Source organism: Dermacentor andersoni, chromosome 9 (genome assembly GCF_023375885.2).
Source record: "Dermacentor andersoni chromosome 9, qqDerAnde1_hic_scaffold, whole genome shotgun sequence".
Taxonomy (NCBI): domain Eukaryota; kingdom Metazoa; phylum Arthropoda; class Arachnida; order Ixodida; family Ixodidae; genus Dermacentor; species Dermacentor andersoni.
Genome location: NC_092822.1, coordinates 42,861,982 through 42,879,948, shown reverse-complemented (window position 1 = coordinate 42,879,948; position 17,967 = coordinate 42,861,982). Strand labels below are relative to the sequence as shown.

The following is a 17,967-nucleotide window of genomic DNA, read 5'->3' as shown; positions in this document are numbered from 1 at the left end:
TTTTTAACCAACGGTAACTAATGGATAAAGTTTTTACTTGGTTCCATCTATTTCGTAACGTTTTGGTTTAACTTTCATGACTTCTCGTATTGTATTTCCATATTCAACGCATTTATTTGGGAAGTTGTCTTTTCGAACGCAGCCTTTTTGTTTTGTTTTTTGATTTGTTGTACTTTTTATAAATCACTTCGTGTATGATGCTCCTGCCAAAACGGTATGATATAAAGTAAATAAGTAAACAAATAAATAAATAAAGAAAAAGAGGAAAGCTCTAGATTCACCCGCGGAGCTTGTTGCGTGATCACAAAGCCGCGTGAAATAATGATAAATTTTATGGGGCTTTGCGTACCGAAAGCTTTACGTCACAAGCTATGCAAACAGGGGGGGGTGGGGGGGGTGGAGTGCACCTTAGTGAAGGATGCAGGATTAATTTTGACTACCGGGGTTTGCTTTCTCTACGTGCGCTTACATGCACGGGCTTGAGTGTTTTCGCATCACAGTTTCCCCACCCCCATTGCGTATGCTCGGGAAGCCGGCCGTAAGACTTAGCAGAGAGCACGCAGAGCCCTAAACTAATGCGTGGTTTAAATTTTGTATGCGCCTCCATGCAAGACGGCCCAGCTAATGGAACCGCCCTTGCCCTGCACCAGCTTCGTACTCATTCTTTCTCTCTCTCTCTCTTTGTATTTGTGTGCGCGCGTGTGAGAGCGAGTACTATGGATGGAATTAGGAGCGGCATTTTCGTTGACTATATAACCCTCCCATGCATAAAAAAAAAGATGCCGCATGAGAGAGCCTTTGCCATGTAGAATCACGTGGAGCCAACTTCAAGTTACCCATTTAGGTATGGGAAACTGAATTACAAAAATATCCCTAGTAGCGTTTGTCGTTAGGCTAGTGCGAGAGTTAGTTTGTGCGTAGTCCTACATTCCTAATGAGCGATGAAATGTTACAGAAATAAACTCTGCTCTCTTTATATATTAGTCGTGTTTTTTTTGTTTTTTTTTACTACGAATGTACTGCACTCCACAGCTGGAATGCAATGCGAACGAGTTGGTGGAATTTCCCTCCGTGCTAAATGCTGCACGGGCTTTTGCGGGGTTTAAAGCACCTCGCGGCATGCAAGGCAAAACTCATGGCTTGCGCGAGGGTTTCTCGATATAATTTTGTTTATTTGTATACACGTGGTTTAATCCCGCGCGACAGCACAAGTGAGCTGTTTTGACCGCTCACGTCGCGTGCTCGTTTTGATTGGCCGCTTGTATTTCTTTGGTATTCCGCCACAGAGCTTCCAGGCAGCCGAGAACGTCACCTCGGAGCTGGAATTCTTGACTCACGACCCAAGAAACATCCGGCCGGGCCAGCTGCAGGGCTTCGCGGAAAAGATCGAGCCAGTCGTCGACTACGCGGTCAAGGACATCAAGGTGACGCAGAAACTGCAGAACGCTTCCCTTGCTAAACCACCAGGGTGGCTGAGATTTGTGGAACGTAGGGCGCAAACGTCAAAACCTGAAGTTCTTTTCTTTTATTCATGCAGGACCTATAGAGCGCCACTAAGGCATCATTACGGAAGGCGAACTGCGAGGAAGCATGGTGTAGCACGCTATGAAGCACAATACGCCGGCGACGTGTTGTGCTTTATCCATTAAGTGAAATATCGCGGTCGCTGAGTAGTGAATTCCACGTGGCAGTGGTTCGCTGGAAAAGTAATATTGAAAATATCTGTCCTGTTAAAAATAGTGGCCGAACCAAAATAATGGCCTCCACCCAAGAAATTTGAACGGGAGGTTTCAAGAGGTCGGCTGCGCAGAATCAGAACGTTTAAAATGTCTTGCATAACTATAAACACACTGCAGCTTATTCATGGAGGTTTGCTTAAGCCTTTAGGCGCTTATTTTATGTTGCAATTTTGTTAGCGTCATTCCTTCTTTATAACTATACAAGCCATTTTTCTTCTAATAGATGAAGTTATAGATTATGTATGTATGTATGTATGTATGTATGTATGTATGTATGTATGTATGTATGTATGTATGTATGTATGTATGTATGTATGTATGTATGTATGACGTGTGTTTTTACACATTACATATCACTTAACTGCCACGTATGCGAAACAAAACAAAGATGGTCCATACTTATATAGTCCAACTGCTCACAAATATGAATTTAGAAACATGTGTCACAATATGTATTTGTTCTTATATATATATATAATAAATAGCCGACATTTGTGCAGAAGTTTTGACCAGAGCTTGTTCATCTCCCCTATACATAGAACACACATTTCTTCTTGTTTCACCATGCCATGGTTTGCGACCGGTTAAGTAAGTTGAGTATCTTCCGAGAGGTCTTACCATCCAGGTTTGGTTTTCTTTATTTCCATGAAGCAATTTTAACGCTAAGCTCCCTCGGCCTCTATTCTATTGGGGCTTTGGAGGAAGGTCATCGTTTCCTCGTCGAATATATATATATGTGTGTGTATTACTGAATGTGAAGGTGAGAGCCGGAGGGCCTTTAGCACAAAGGCCGCTAAATTGTTTTTTACGATGGATGCGATTGTCAGCTTTTAAAACCTCGTAAAACACCGTGTTTTCACTTTCAGATTGCGCAAGCCATGATTCACGTGATCAGCAATTTCCTCGCTCTAAATGACAGTGTCATCAAAGAAGGAGATGCTGACGGGATTGCGGTTGAAAAGTAAGTTCTTTATTTCAAGTTCGAAAACATAATAAATATATATTTTTTGTAAACAATGTAAAACATTATCGCCGAATGTTCTTAAGCCACACTGCATGCTAAATGACCTTTGGTTGTCAAGTGTACGTTGTCCAAACTTTTGTTTCGTTTGCTTGGCTGTATTTGCTACACAACGTATCATTATGAGTAGTACGAGTATCACATGGCCACTTCCTATCGCAGTCGAACGTTATCCGGATCGAAATTCATGACCGCAAATGGCTCCTTCCTGCAGCTTGTGTAAAGGAGCCAATCTTCGCCGAGGAATTCCATCCCGATCGGGGTCGATCGCTATCGAAAGTGCGCCCTGTGACACCCGTATAAGTCACATTCGATTTTCTTCGTGTCGGTGTGATATGGTTCGAATTATTATTCTTAATGATTCTCTGACTGAATGACTGGTGACCATTTGTGAACACTGTATAGATTCCACCTCTATCGTTGGGTACATTATCGAGTGTAACAATGACCCTCTACAACCCCTGGGCAATGGACCAGATGAACGTTTTATTTGATGGTTAACGATTTATTCGGTACTAGTTTCTTTGTTTCGGGCAATCATTCCTACACATCGACCCACTGAGTCAAGCATGCTCAGCTTAAAATTATGCATACAGTTTCTGGCAGATCGCCTCAACATTAAAGGCTTATTTCGCCGTCTTAAGACCATTGTATAGGATTTGTTGCTTGACGAGGTTTGCCTCTGTTCCTGCCCGTCACAGTTTTTTGTTCCTCCATATAGAACTAGAATCGTATGCGGTAGAAGAGTAGGGTTCACATATAAAGACAGCTAGTGCTTAGCTTAACTAATTTAAAATAAACGCATGTAATCTAAGTTATGGCTGGCTGCTCCTTTCGCCGTACCATCTCACCCCACTAGCAATTATATTTAACTAATGCAAGACGTCGTAGATGTTGCTTTCAGAACAGAACCCGTAAAGCAAAATCTCCCTCTATTATATCGTCAAAGGGTGGCGGCTTATCGCGTTTAAGACGGAGATAAGAGGAAAACAATAACTGTACTGTTAACCCGAGCTTACCTTCGGTTGGCAACTCCAGCTGTACTGGACGACCGGGAATGGGGCTGGAAAAAAGATGCGAGAAAACAATGAGATAAAGAGAAGAAACTGACGGTGCCTGTGGGAGCACTGTCACACACAGTCCTTCCAAGTCAGTGGCAGTGATGCAAAAAGAAGCGAACGCTTCGGCGATTAGACTTCGTCAGGGAGTTGCAGCCGTGACGAAGGCAAGTCCGTTGTCGAAACAGCCACTCCAGTGACATTTTGCTTTTGATTTTGTTTTTTCTTCTTAAACCAGCGTTATTCAGTTGAAGAATCAATCTTCCTGTGGACGTCTGTCCTGCGTAGTCAGTCATATTAAACGAGGTGCAAATGCCGTTACAGACTCTTATTTTTATTTTCATTGGAAAAAAAAATTCAAACTCGGTGCCCCTTTTGTGGGGAGGCAAATGCGTAGCGGCGAAATGCAGTGGTGCCACTGCCGAACACGCAGGCTGGTCTCGGTCGTGGAGAGGTTCGCCTCCGAGGTCGTCCTCGATTCCGGGGCGCTCATCATCGAGAACGAGAACCTCGTGGTGAAGGCGGTCGCCTGGTCGCCCAAGCTTCTGTCGCAGGGCCGGGACTTCCTCACCTTCTCGCTGCGCTCCAACGGCGACCACTACCTGCACGAGGACTTCTCGGGGGACGCGGACGAACAGGAGGGTGGCGACGTGAGTGAAAAAGCCAGCCTTCGATTACTATGCGGGGCCTGTTTTGTATTGTTTTGACAATGTTTTGACGATTGAGGACGACGCAACGAGCTATGGAAAGAGTAATGATGGGTGTAACGTTGAGGGATAAGAGCAGATTGGGTGAGGGAATAAACGCGAGTTAATGGCACCTTAGTTGAAATCAATAAAAAGAAATGGGCATGGGCAGGGCACGTAATGAGGAGGGAATATAGCTGGTGGTTATTAGGGGTACGGACTGGATTCCAAGAGAAGGGAAGCGTAGCAGGGGGCGGCAGAAAGTTAGCTGGGCGGATGAGATTAAGAAGTTTGCAGGGACAACATGGCCACAATTAGCACATGACCGGTGTAGTTGGAGAAGTATGCGAGAGGCGTTTGCCCTGCAGTGGGCGTAGCCAGGCTGATGATGATTATGATGACAATGTTTAGCCTCCTTGTACATATACTTTTTTTTCCTGACATGATAGAAAGTGATGTCGGCGCGCACAAGTGTAGGACGCCTGCTACAACTAGGTTCGTGAACGGGTGATGAAGTGCCGCACGTAGTCTATGTACATTTTGTGCATAGTTTTTTTTTTTAGGAGGAAGAGCAGCAAAGCCGTGAATCACACGCAGCGACGTTACCATATAGCAGTCGAAACGACGACACATAACAAATAAGCACTCAGAGCAACAATGGGAGCGGCAGATACGTCACATATTTGCGCGGAGACTATACGAAGAAAGAGCGCTGGTATAAAGAGACGATTTTAATGGGATCGTGAAAGTGACAGGCTCTCGCTCTCCTTATAATCCTCCCTAATTATGGCAGATAGTCAGCGCAGTAGTTGCGTGCCGATAGTTGCGTGACGGCCCGACCAAGAACGTGAAAGATATACAAGTTGAAGTTCGCAAGCTTTTTTCATTGGACGACGTTGTGCACGTTGGATATTGTAAAAGCGTGGGATGCTGAAATAGGGCTAGGAGTTACAAAGAGGGTCCCTAGACTGTATTGTTTTATGCCACCATAATGAGCGTGTGAAAGAAAAACAAAGAATGTTTGCGACAGTGTAAGTCCATTGTGTTTTATCGATTTATTGATGCAACCTTGAAAGAGCAGGCAATACAAAAGCATGCAAAGCAATCACTCACATCTACGTCATTCCGCACACCATACTAAGTGAATATTTTCTTACTATATAGGCCGCTGTGTACACTCGGCCACAAAATTTGATGGAACACGAAACCTGAAAAAAAGTCTGAATATGTGCGCAACCTCGCAACGCAACCTAGTACTCGCATTTACAGCCTCGACCAGTATATGTGAGCAGCATGGTGATGTTCGGTTTTACTGACTACTGTCGCAGGCCGCTCGGAACTTGAACGTTCTTTTTTTTTTTAGATACCGTGGTCGGTAAACTTTTGTGGTTGACTGTATCGACCATACATGCATCTTCTCCCTCTTACGCAACGTCGGAGTTTCGGGCTGCCAGGGTCGATGAATAGAGAATGCTAATGACGACCGTTAGCAGTATCGCGGCGTAGCTCTCTTACCACGTTTCCTTCTCACATCGTGCCCGTATTTTGGTGGTAGAGCACACACAGCAGTTTGCTTAGAACTCGTCCCATTACGTCGTGACGTCTAACATAAATTTTAGATCGAGCACTGCTACGCTTGATAAAAGCGACTGGCCTCAGTGACCGATTATAGGCGGCAAGTTATGGACAACCGCGCGTGCTAACACCGACAGTTCCTTTTTTCCTCCATCTCCTATCTTTTCTTCCCTTATACCCCTTCCCCTGTGTAGGGTAGCAAAACGGACGTGCGTCTGGTTCACCTTCCTACCTTTCCTTCCTTCCTTTTCATCCTCCTCCTCCTTATATCGAGCTGAAGAGAAATGTGTGTGTGCGCAGTCGTCACGTTTACGCATGGCTGTGCAGAACATTGTCCTCACCATCCCGTTCGAGGCGCTGTCGATGGCGATCAACAGCTCTCGGCTGGCCGCCGGCGAACCGTACCGGCCCATACACGAGGTCGAGAAGGGGCCTCGCATCTCGTTCGTCTCCTACCGAAACGACAAGTTTTTCCGGCCGGCTCGCCGAGACGACAAGTCCCTGGTAAGCGCAGGTAAGCGGCAGTGATGAGCGACCACACGAGTTCGGCTCCGTAACCCTTGCACCAATTTATTACCTTCTCGATCGCGCCATTGTCGCGATTGAAATTTTCATATCGCGCCGCTACAATCTTGAGGTAAGATGCACACTGTAGATGACAAGTATTCTCTGTTATGGGCTTCGGCTAGCCCGTTATTAAATCACACGGAAAGTAATCGAAAGAAGAAAAACGTTCAGAAGCACGCCTCCTCCGCCTTTTCTACTACAGGCTTAAAACTAAGTCGCCGGATAAAAAAAAAAAGTAGGAAATAAATGAACTCCAATAAGTAACACTAGTAAATTACATCAAATAATTTAGGACGATGAGCAAAAACGAGAACGGGGTAAAAGCGGGAGCCAACGCTCCGACGAGTACGTTGGCTCCCGCTTTTTCCTTGTTCTCGTTTTGCTCATCGTCTTGACTTTCCATCTCCCGCCTTCCCCCGTGTTTTCCCTGGCTCATATAATTTAGTTAGTGATTCAGAGATTGATCGATCGAGTAGATGAGGAACCAAAAACACTGATTTATTAATTATTTGATCGATCGATTATTGACAGAAAGTGAGCAAGTAAGTGACGTCACAAAACAGCACCTGGCTTATGTGGGATGCCATAGTCGTGGGCTCCGGATAAACTTCTAACCCCCAGGGCGCTGATTGCACGGTGCGTAAAATCGGGAGACAACAGAAAACTTATACATAATTAGAGTTATGCATACACGAATAATAAAGTCCGTGAATACATCACTTCTCTTAGCTCAGGAACGCAAGCTCGAAAAGCAACGCGCTAATTGCTCAAGTTCCTGGAGTGGACAGACCTCAGTGCCAACCGATGTAAACCAGTCCCGATGTAAACCTCCGGATGAAATGGTAGCCCCCACTTAGTGAGTCTTTATTCACCAGCCCTAAGTGTTTGCATCTTCATTGTTTGAGTTCATCCCATGACAACCTTGCCTCTATCGGTGGCGACGACGTGACAACCTTGCCCTTGACAACCTTGCCTCTATGTAGGGTAGCAAATCTGAAGCGTGTCTGGTTGTACTCCTTCTTTCTCCTTTCACTATGCCGTTTTCATTTTCATTTTCTTGCGCTAAAGATCCCTAAAGAAGTGGTACTGCATAAGGAGTTGGCACAAAAGTCTTACATATATTGTTATAGAGTGTACAAGAGCGATAAAGACATAGTGAAGTCGTTAATATTCCATATATGATAGTGATCGGCGTGCTAATGAGACAGTTACTACGGATATGTCCATAGGCCAGCAGTGCTTACGAGAACTTACGAACTTACGAGCACTTACTTACTTACGAAGCGAAATTACGCACTACAACATAATACCCCTGTCGCAAGTTCCAAGCGCTACGTTTTAACGACCGAGTGTTTCAACTGCAGAATTGAACAAGCGTTTGTAAAATTCCGCGAGTTTCGCCATCACTTCGTTGAAAGTATTCCAACTCGTATTCTTTCCGAGGGCGACAAAAGGTTGTGCGGGAAACGTACACTGTGTAAGCACTCTGATGCTTCGGAAGAGCCTGTTGAATGCCGACGGCGTCCTTCTTTCGCTCTTACAGGGCAAGTGGTCCTGTCGGCCAAGATCGGCGATAGCAAAATCGAAAACCTCACTGATCGCTTGGTATATTCGTACCCTACGTGCCGTGCTGGAACGTACGTCTGCGCCTTCTGGGATGAACGCCGTGAGTACTTAGTTGGGCTACTGTAGCTCTTCGTTTTTAATTGTGTTAACTGAAAAAAGAGCTTGCCGTCTTTACGCGGCGCAGGCTTGCTTGTCGCGCAGCAAACTGGAATACAAAGCGTACGAATCTTCGAGAATACTGAACTCAGTCTGAGGACACAGGTATACGTGCAATTGTTTTTATGCGCGCGGGAGTTATGTATCAACAACCTACGATTAAACTCCCCATTTTTACGCTGAAGAACCCTTTCCGTAAGTAAGACTCACCCGCATGACAAACGGTATGGCACGGTCTATTCGTGGCCTCCGAGATTTGGTGGCGTGCACGAACACCAAATGTCACCGAATCTCGGAGGCTTTTTAGTGAATCGCTTGGCACATGCGGCAGCTTCTATTAGATACGCGCGCAGGAATGAAGCGGGGAAAAATTTACTCAAGTTTACCTGCGTGTTTCGTGTCTTGTTTCTCTCAGCATAGATCTATCTTTCCCAGTCCTTCCTCGAGAACCATCACCTTATACCTCGAGCCATTCCGCATCAACGTCTCGCTCTGCAATCGCATGAACTGCTGCTGCTCGGCTTGGATTGTGAACGGTGTTGCTCGTAAATATAAACACGGCATCACGGTACAGTTGTGACCACTACGGTGCGCAAAGGCAGACATTGTGTGAGATGGTACGCTGCATATATGACAATAAAGAGAACCGTACGCGTCGCATGTATAGTTCTGCAGCATTTAAGGGAACTCTTCGGAAAACGTTAGATTGAAAGAATATTCCAACATGCGAGTTGGATCTGAACATTCCTTTGATCAAAGTAGAATGTGTTGAGGAGTATATACGGTTACTTCAAAAGAGGTGGAAAGAGAAAGAAGGATAAAATCTATTACGCTTTAAGCATATTTCATATCGTGGGACCGTTTTTAGCCGAGCGTATCGTCGTTTAGCTTCACTGACATTTCTTGTTCTCGAGCACTTCGCCTGCTTCCGCATTTTCGATGAACACGTTCCCCAGAAACACGAGTGACGCGAGGTCAGCTTGGCTACAAAACAAGAAAGGCATGTTGGTGGCGCGTTTCCTTCGCACAAATGGTACTCGGCAATCGTGAAAGATCGACAATGAATTCGGTGGTTTTCAACAAGCGCGTTCAACTATAAAAAGTAAAGAGTGCCTCACTGGGGATAGACCTCTTATTGAACGGCGAGGCTATTTTCAGGTACCGTAGCGGAGGGAATCGAAAATTACTAAATATACAAGTAAGAGAAGGTTTTTTTTCCCCTTTAGGAAGGCAGACAATGTTAGTCAAGAGTGAATCCTTTCATGGCATTGAAAACGTTCACGGTGGCTGTGTGGACCCAATGTGGAAGCTCGAAATGAAACGGGAGAGGGACATTCATGCTAAGGCAAATATTTCTGACACGAGAAACCTTAAAGCTGTGTTCACACTACGCAGTAAACCGTCATTTTACCTTGCGTATTGCCAATTAAGAAGTCATATACGTCACCAGTGCCCTCTGCCCTCCCTCTGTCTCCATGAAGCCATCGATTCACGATACGGCGGAAAGTCAAAAATCACAGTCCTGATTGGAGATGCACCGACAGCAAAACGCCTGGCAGCAACCATCCCTCGAGTCCAGTCACTCGGGAAATTTAAATGAGTGCAGCGGACGCGTAGCTCACGCTGTTCGTTCGCCGACCGCGTTGGCTTGAACGCGTCCCGCGCTCCAACCGGCTTTGCGCTGTCGCCCATGCATCGAACGGACAGCGTGGTTACGGTGAACTATAATACTCCGTTCCATACATAGCAGCCAACGCTGCGGAATGGATGGATGAATGGATGGATGGATACAGCTTTCTTGTACGTCCGGCTAGGTTTAACGCGACCCGGGCTCAGGTCTCCCACGGGGGAACGTCAAGGCCCTGCCTCAACGCCGCCTCACGGGCTTGCTGGACTGCCCACGTCTGCACGCCGAGGTCTGAGCTGAGGAAGCTACGCAAGAAGTTCGGTCAAGAAAAGTTATCACTCCGCGCGTCCCGTCCGCGCTTCACAGTGCCCCAACAGCGTTCGCTCGCTCGAGCATGCACGTGAAGGCCCCTCGCGACGGATTGAAAATAAATAAAAAACCCGGAAAGAACAACAAAAATAAAAAAAAATGATCTAAGATAGCGCATTAGCAGCCGTTATAACACAGTGTGTTTGTTTCTAAGAATCAAAACTTGTTTTATTCAATACTGAGTCTATAGAAAAAATGGTTGCGCACAGTTGCGGCCAAAAAATCAAAAGAAAGAAACATAAACGAAAGAAATCCTCGAACTACGTCCTAGTACTAGCGACGTGACTGCAAGAAGTCTCTCTAGCCTCCACAGCGCTGACTGCTATGTATGCAACGGAGTATAGTAGGCTCTTACCTCCATATTCAGAAATGCAACTTAAGTTGAAGCTCATGCTTGACTTGATCTAAGTGACGCCTATCGGGAACGTGCTGAAGGAAACGCAGTGAGCGTCTTTGGGCACGTTAATGCCAGGCGTCATATAAATCAAGTCAAGCATGAGCTTGAAGTTAAGTTACATTTATGAATACGGCGGTTAGTATGGTCGGTCGTGTACCACGGCCGTGTTGGAACGTGAGAACGCCGTTCGCGTTTCAGTGCGGCCGACATCGTACGCGTACGTGTCATATCTCACGTGACTAATTTGCCCGCGTAAAGCTCGAGAGCTCCCATTTAATTACACGGAAACGCAGAATTTGTTTTTTTTTTTTTGTCTTGGCCACAACGGTGCCGGTTTTGATCTGGTTCGAGGTATACAAACAAAAATGTCAGCGTTCTGACTGTAGGTACGGATCGGTTATTTGTGCTGTCAAATGTTTTCAATCAAAAATAGCCTCGGAAATTTCCAGATACCAGCCGTGGTTGCGTAAGGACGGCTCGACGACGTCGGCAAGCGCGACCAAGACAACATCGGGGCAACGGCACGACGACGGCACGACGACGACGGCATTACAGCGGCTTTGCACCCAAGCACTTTCTTTTTTCGCTTGTTTTCTTCACGGAGCGAGAGAGAGAGAGAGAGAGATAACTTTATTTGCCATTGCAGGGTTGGTAGTTAGGGCAGGTAGGCCTAGTGTGGCTCCCAGGTGGGGGCGACGCCTTGGGCCCGCGAGCTGATGACAAGAGCAGACAAGAAAACACAGCTGGCACTCGTCCTCCGCGGAGGCTGCGTACTCTTCCGACCATTCCTTTCCGAAATTACGAAGATCCCCCGCACCGTGAGAAGTTTGCCTAAGCGAAACTGCGGCGCACCGGAAAGATGAAACGGCGCAATTTCGCATGAGACGCGCGAAGCGCACTTTTGCCATCGAGCTGCCCAGCAGTCCCCATCCCCTTGTGACGGAGGGACGGGACACAGCGTGGTCACCACCGACCAAAAAAACCTAAACCTCCATACGCCACAAGGCGCTCTTACGACAGTACTTTGCATCTCTGAGGTATATCGCATGGCGTTAGGTGCCGAGACTCGTCTCGCCACCGGCTTATGCGCGAGCGCGTGCCCCTTCCCTCGGCGCCCTTCCGTCGGTAGAAAAAAAAAACAAAAAAAAAGAAAAAAAAAACCGGTTGCTGACCACGAGGATAGGCGACAACAGGCGAAAGAGCTCAAGAAAGTTAATTCGCTTTAAATTTATACGAACTCGAGAGCCCCACACTAACAAGCTAGTGAATTGTAAGCGTTAACGTCAACGCTCAGTGGATTCCCGTTTACTTCGTGAGCGCGCCTTCTGCCTCTCCCACTTCTGCCCGAATATGCTAGCCGACATTTCTGTGACATTTTTGCTTGCTTAAGTTGATGCCCGTTTGAAAGGAAGCATTCGGATAGAAGGTCGGTGCGGGTATCGAAATTTTCTATATTTGCTGCGGCATTTTATTGCCGTTCAGTAGGTTTAAGAAGTACTCGTTCAAACTCGTCTCGACTGGTCAGACACAATATTCGAGTTCTATGAGATGTCGACAGCCACGTACCAGGAAAAGCTACGAGTTTAGTACCTATTTATTTCATCATACGCAGTATTACGTTTCTGAGTGTTGCCTATTTCGTAACTTGTTAGCTGTTTCTTCTTGCGATCCATAAAATGGCAATGTTAGCTATTTCACTCGCAGCGTACACACTGCGGCGGTTACCCGCTATCGTCGTTATACCATCGTAATGACATCCGAATCTTCATCTCATTGTAGTCATGCCGAGGTCGTTATACCGCCCTGTCTTGTGCCAGTGTGCTTGGGTAGACGGCAACCAATCGAGCATCGCAGAGGAGCGTTGTCGTTTCAACCGGAACGCTATGAAACACCAGGGGTTCTAAAGCAGACCATTCAGCTAGTACTAGTACCCGACACGAGCTCTGTATTCGGAGCGAAAACGCGTAGCCCACACCACAACTAACGCTTAAACATTTGCCGTTCAAGCTCGGTATTCGGAGTGAAAATGCGTAGCCCACACCACAACTAACGCTTAAACATTTGCCTTTCAAGCTCTGTATTCGGAGCGAAAACGCGTAGCCCACACCACAACTAACGCTTAAACATTGGCCTTTCAAGCTCGGTATTCGGAGCGAAAACGCGTAGCCCACACCACAACTAACGCTTAAACATTGGCCTTTCAAACTCGGTATTCGGAGCGAAAACGCGTAGCCCACACCACAACTAACGCTTAAACATTTGCCTTTCAACACTGGCAACCGTCCCGAGAGACTCGTTTCTTTTCTTTTTCTACGGTATTCTCGCTGACCACATTGCGTGGAAATGAAAGAAAATCTACAATGGCGGAGCTTCTGCACACGTTTTACTGAGCAAGTTTCTCAATAGCGTTCGATGGCGTTTTTGGTTTGTTGGAACGGATACCGGGAATCATCGTACCTTCCACAGGCGATAGTATTGCGTTTAGCCAGATGTGGGAAAGAAAAGCTGAAATTAAATAAAATTTAACACCGGGTGATGTATATTGCAGTTTTTTTTCCCTCCAAGTAAGGCGATCATGTTAAATTTTTCCTACCTGAACTAAACGAAGGATTAGAACGTGGGACTATTTTCCGGGGCGCACTTATGTGCGCGTACTTTGCCTCCGTAGCTTTCCCTTCATTGCCTCATAAAGTCCCACGTAACTGAGCCAAACTTTAAAAATAAGGATATACCACGTAGTTGGACGGAACCGAAGTAAAATTACTTGCCTTCGTTTGGAGATACTCAGACAATGTGTTGCATTCCGCATAATTAGATAATTAGCCTTAATTAATTAATCAACTTCTCAAATATTACTAGGTGAAACGTGGCAATGCGAAAATTGTAGAGCGACATGAAAAACTCCCGACGATACAGCTTTGTTGCTCAATACGTGCTACGTAAAGGTGTTTTTTTCCGAGCGTGGAAGTAGCGCGCGACTACACTCATGTGCCTCGAGCGGCCCTTCACGCGGCAATATTGCGTGTATTCGCGGGCTTCGCGAATACACGCAACATACGTTGCCTTTGTAGGACTGGAACGTTTTCACCACTCGTCGTTTGCGTTCGTTGTCTCCGAATATGCAGATGCATCTACCGCCCGGGTTACCACGACGAGAACAGGCCACGCCACACCCTGTGTGGCTAGGCGTAGCATTCACAAGTTCCTATGACTTCCTTATCGAAATGGCCAAACAGCCCCACGTGCGACATGTGCATCAGCCGTGAGACGCTTGCACACATTAGGGTCTTTCAGCGGTGCTACGGAAAGTACGGTATACGGTACGGTAAGTGCGTAATACCGTACCGGTCGAGGGCTGCGCCTGTGCGAACTTTAACGTACGGAATGACTTTCCGTACGGCATACTAGGCGGTAAGGAGTCGGTAAGGCTCGGCTGGCACCGTGTGTCGCGAGCCGAGCTGCACCAAGCCAAAACAGTGAGAAGCTGGTGTCGGCCACAGAGTCCATGTCTCGCGTGCTTTTTTTACCATGGTGATACCAAGGCGAGAGGTTACTTTAAATCACCTTCTGCGGAGCGACGAAATGACAAGTAAACAGTGACATAAAAAAAAAAAACCAGATAGGTGGCGCCATATAGTGATGCGGAGTTTACTTAGAGGGGACGCAGAGTTTTTATTGCAGCACTAACTATATTCTACTTATCTGCTGGTGTAGAGCGTCAGCCGCGGTGCAATTTACAAGAAACAAACCCTTTTTTATGTATTGATTAGATAAGAACACCTATGTAACAAAAGGTTTCACGTGTTGCAGGACGAAGTGTCACAAGATGTCGCTACCGGCCTTGTGACTGGCGTCTAAGTTTGCTGTAGCCGGGCACTTCTGTAAAGAATAATGCGTGTATGGACAAGCTAAAGCTTTCTAGTATTCGTCAAAATGAATATTTCGCACTCAGCGCATAGTTGTAGTATTCTGCAAAGCCCCAATGTTAGCCGCTATCATCATTATCACATTACCGTACGCATCGAGCGGCCCACGCAACTAAAACGTCTTCGGTCATCGCGGTAAGTTAGTACGGAACCGTAATACCGTACCGCATACCGCACTTACCGTACCGTAATACGGCACTGCTAAAACTCTCTATTATCTGCGTCTGCCCGCGCTATAGTGCGGAGAGGCAAGTGATGCGCGGAGTGCTGGACCTATTGGACAATCGTCCACTATCCGAACTGAAAGCTCTATGCTAGTGCTCCCAAAGAACATCCGCGCGAAGGCCTCATTCGTGCTACTAAGATTCCTGTGATCTGCGGGGCTTCACGATAGACTTAAAGAACGCCGCCTCCTGCCGCGCTGTAGTGTGCACGGTTTGTCTGTGCTCGTCTCTTTCTTTGTCTCTCCCTTTCGTTCATTTTCTCTTTTTGTGCCCGTATTCTTCCGCCCGTACATGGTAGCCAACCGGAACTCTTCAGCAACTTTTCCTTCAGAAGAACACTTCTTATCATTTTCGGCACGACGACTCACTATACAGACTAGTCAGCTCCGTGATCAAAGCTGTCTAACTAGATGAAAATTCGGTTAAAGGTTAGGTGTTTAGCAGCGTCCGATTTGCTTCCGGTTCAGTTCCGATTCAGTTCCAGTTCGGAGAAATAAATACTTATAATGGTTCGCGAACCGGTTCGAAATAGTGAACCAGTAAACACAGCAAACTTCATCCTGCCCTGTGGCGGTATGCTGCGGAGTGCTATCGACTTGCCCGTGTGGCGCCTGTGCATGCTTTGTAAGGAGATCAAAGAGATGGGTCTTGTGGCCCAGGGGAGACACAAAAAAAAATGTTTTGCGCGTGAATATCAATGAATTGTAACGTTATACAACTACAGCAGCCATGCAAAAAAAAAAAAAAACCAAGAAAGGAAGGCTGTCGTCTTAGTTCATCGCAAAAGTGTGTGACACGCTCTGCGGCGCCTCGACGCGTGCTCCCCCTTTCCCACGTCTACTTTTATTTTCATCCATAATGATCCTTTTTAACCAGTTTTCAAATTATCGTAACGTTTGTTCGTAAATGTCACGTTGTAATTTGGCCGCATTACGTTGCAGCCTTAAGAAAAGAACAACAACGTTGTCGTGAATATACCGAAAAAAAAAGGCATTACTAAATCTGACATACTAGCGTAGCACATGCACTGGGGCAACAAGCGGAAATCTCGAAGAAAGAAGACTTAAACTAGTCTTAGATATGCAACTATAGCTCCTTACTTTCTATGCGTCACAAAGTCCACAGATAAACTACAAATATGAGCATACACTGAGCGGGGGGCGCGATAATCAAGTGGGCAGCTCAAATCACCTCGCGGAAGACTAAACTCTGTCTGACAGAATAAACGTAAGCAAAGAAGCATGACAAGAGTAATTACTTTCACCCGACTTTGCAAATATCTCGCTCCCGCTATGCGAAATGCTCCCCAAGTTCACCTCGTCAAGCGAAATAGGATGCCGCCTCGATTCTGCGCAAGACAGCCTAAAGTAACGTGATGACCAAGTTAACTACGATAAAATAAAGCACCAATGAATTCTCTGCTGATTGGCCTCGGGCAGGCAGCGCAGATCCAGGCGTCCCGATGCCGACAACGCGAGCAGCGGCCAAGCGGTTCAGTGCTGTCCTAGCTACATTTATTGCACACTTTCGAAGTGCGATGTGTGCCGCTTGCTACCATCCCCGCGATTCTAGCGATAGCGGTATTGAAAATGAGTTATCGGAAAACAGTCGAGGCCACCTTGATGAGAATGAGTAACGAGGCTTTCTTTCCTTTTGTTTTTTTCAACAACGCGAAGTTGAATGAATTTCGCAGATACGGAGAACTTTCTATTCCTTTTTTTTTAAAGAAGATTATATGGTTTTACGTGCCAAAACCACTTTCTGATTTTGAGGCGCGCCGTTATGGAGGACTCCGGAAATTTCGACCACGTGGGGTTCTTTAACGTGCACCTAAATCTAAGCACACGGTTGTCGGAGAACTTTCTATGTGCGTATGAAAGACAGATTTATTTAGTGAGTTGACCTGCGTCTTCGAGGAATGGCTTTAGCGTCCACGCCTTGATAGTGGCCTAGTTAAATTTCTTTTGCTTCGAGTATTTATTACTGCACTGATGGTGAACAAGCTGTGGCAAAGCGGCGGATTCTCACTGTACTATATAGATTACAACTCTAAACTGATGTAAGAAAGAAAAAGCCATCAAGTGACGTGTCACTCAGTTTTCAGCTTATTTAAATATGAAAGAAGGCGAGTACATCGATGCGTCTGAAACGCGATCAAGCACGATTCTCGCTAGACGCGGCGACGATATATTTTTACGCAAATACACGTGGCCCAAAAGCCTGCGCTGACTAAGCGCAGACTTAAAAATCCAAGTCACGCATATTGTGCACCGAGAATGATTTGCAAAAACCCGACAGCATTATTCTGGGCTTGGAGGCGGCCAACATGCCTTTAAAATGGCACGCAACAAAAGCGCATTTCCCTTGCCCTTTGCAGCCGTTGCTACCACGCGTTAAGTCGGTGACGGCATTCGTTAGGGACCGCAGTGTTATTCTTGCAAGAAGCCGCGCGGATAAACTAGTTGTTCTCCCGCTTTCTATTTTCGAGGGAATCGTCAGTTTTGCGATACGTGTGTTCTGGGGCTACTAAATACTATATCTAGTATTAGTAGTCAGCTGGCCTAACGGCCATTGTGGGAGCTTCAACAGAAACGGTGTTTGTGCGCTGCCTTTGAAACATTTCGGTGGCGGAACACAAGTGGCACGGCCGAATTCATAAGTGCAAGCGCGTATGCCGAGGCGGCCGTATAGTTACCTGCACGTACCGGGTCGGTCAAAAAATTTCCGAGCCACTGCTTGCGCAAAAAAAAATTAAAAAAATTGCGAGACAATTCAATAAAGTTATTACTAACCAACCGACAGCCTGCGCGAACTTCGGGCCCTGTGGCGTGTCATGCATCGGATTTTGGCACTTGGAAGCTGTGACTGGTGACTGCAGTGTCCCTTTCCCTCTTCACAAATACCTTGGGGCTATGTGTCTTATAATCCGACTCATGACACACCACAGGGCACTAAGTCAACGTGGTCGCGCAGACTGTGGTTTTGAAACTTTTGGCGAAGCCTGTACCTACCGTCTCTCCCACATCCCGGGCATGACACCGCTCGTGAGTCGCAAC

General features: G+C 46.4%; 1 protein-coding gene across 1 annotated transcript in view; it reads left to right on the top strand.

Annotated features, from left to right (window-relative positions):
- Positions 1-468: 468 nt before the first annotated feature.
- Positions 469-17,967, top strand: part of LOC126527649 (adhesion G-protein coupled receptor G6-like) — a 30,365-nt gene continuing 12,866 nt past the window's right edge. Inside the window, exons 1-5 of the mRNA XM_050175460.3 lie at positions 469-1,424; positions 2,606-2,700; positions 4,252-4,468; positions 6,407-6,593; positions 8,190-8,312. Coding sequence (XP_050031417.2) covers positions 2,618-2,700; positions 4,252-4,468; positions 6,407-6,593; positions 8,190-8,312 — 610 coding nt within the window. The 5' untranslated portion in view covers positions 469-1,424; positions 2,606-2,617. The remainder of the gene's footprint in view (positions 1,425-2,605; positions 2,701-4,251; positions 4,469-6,406; positions 6,594-8,189; positions 8,313-17,967) is intronic.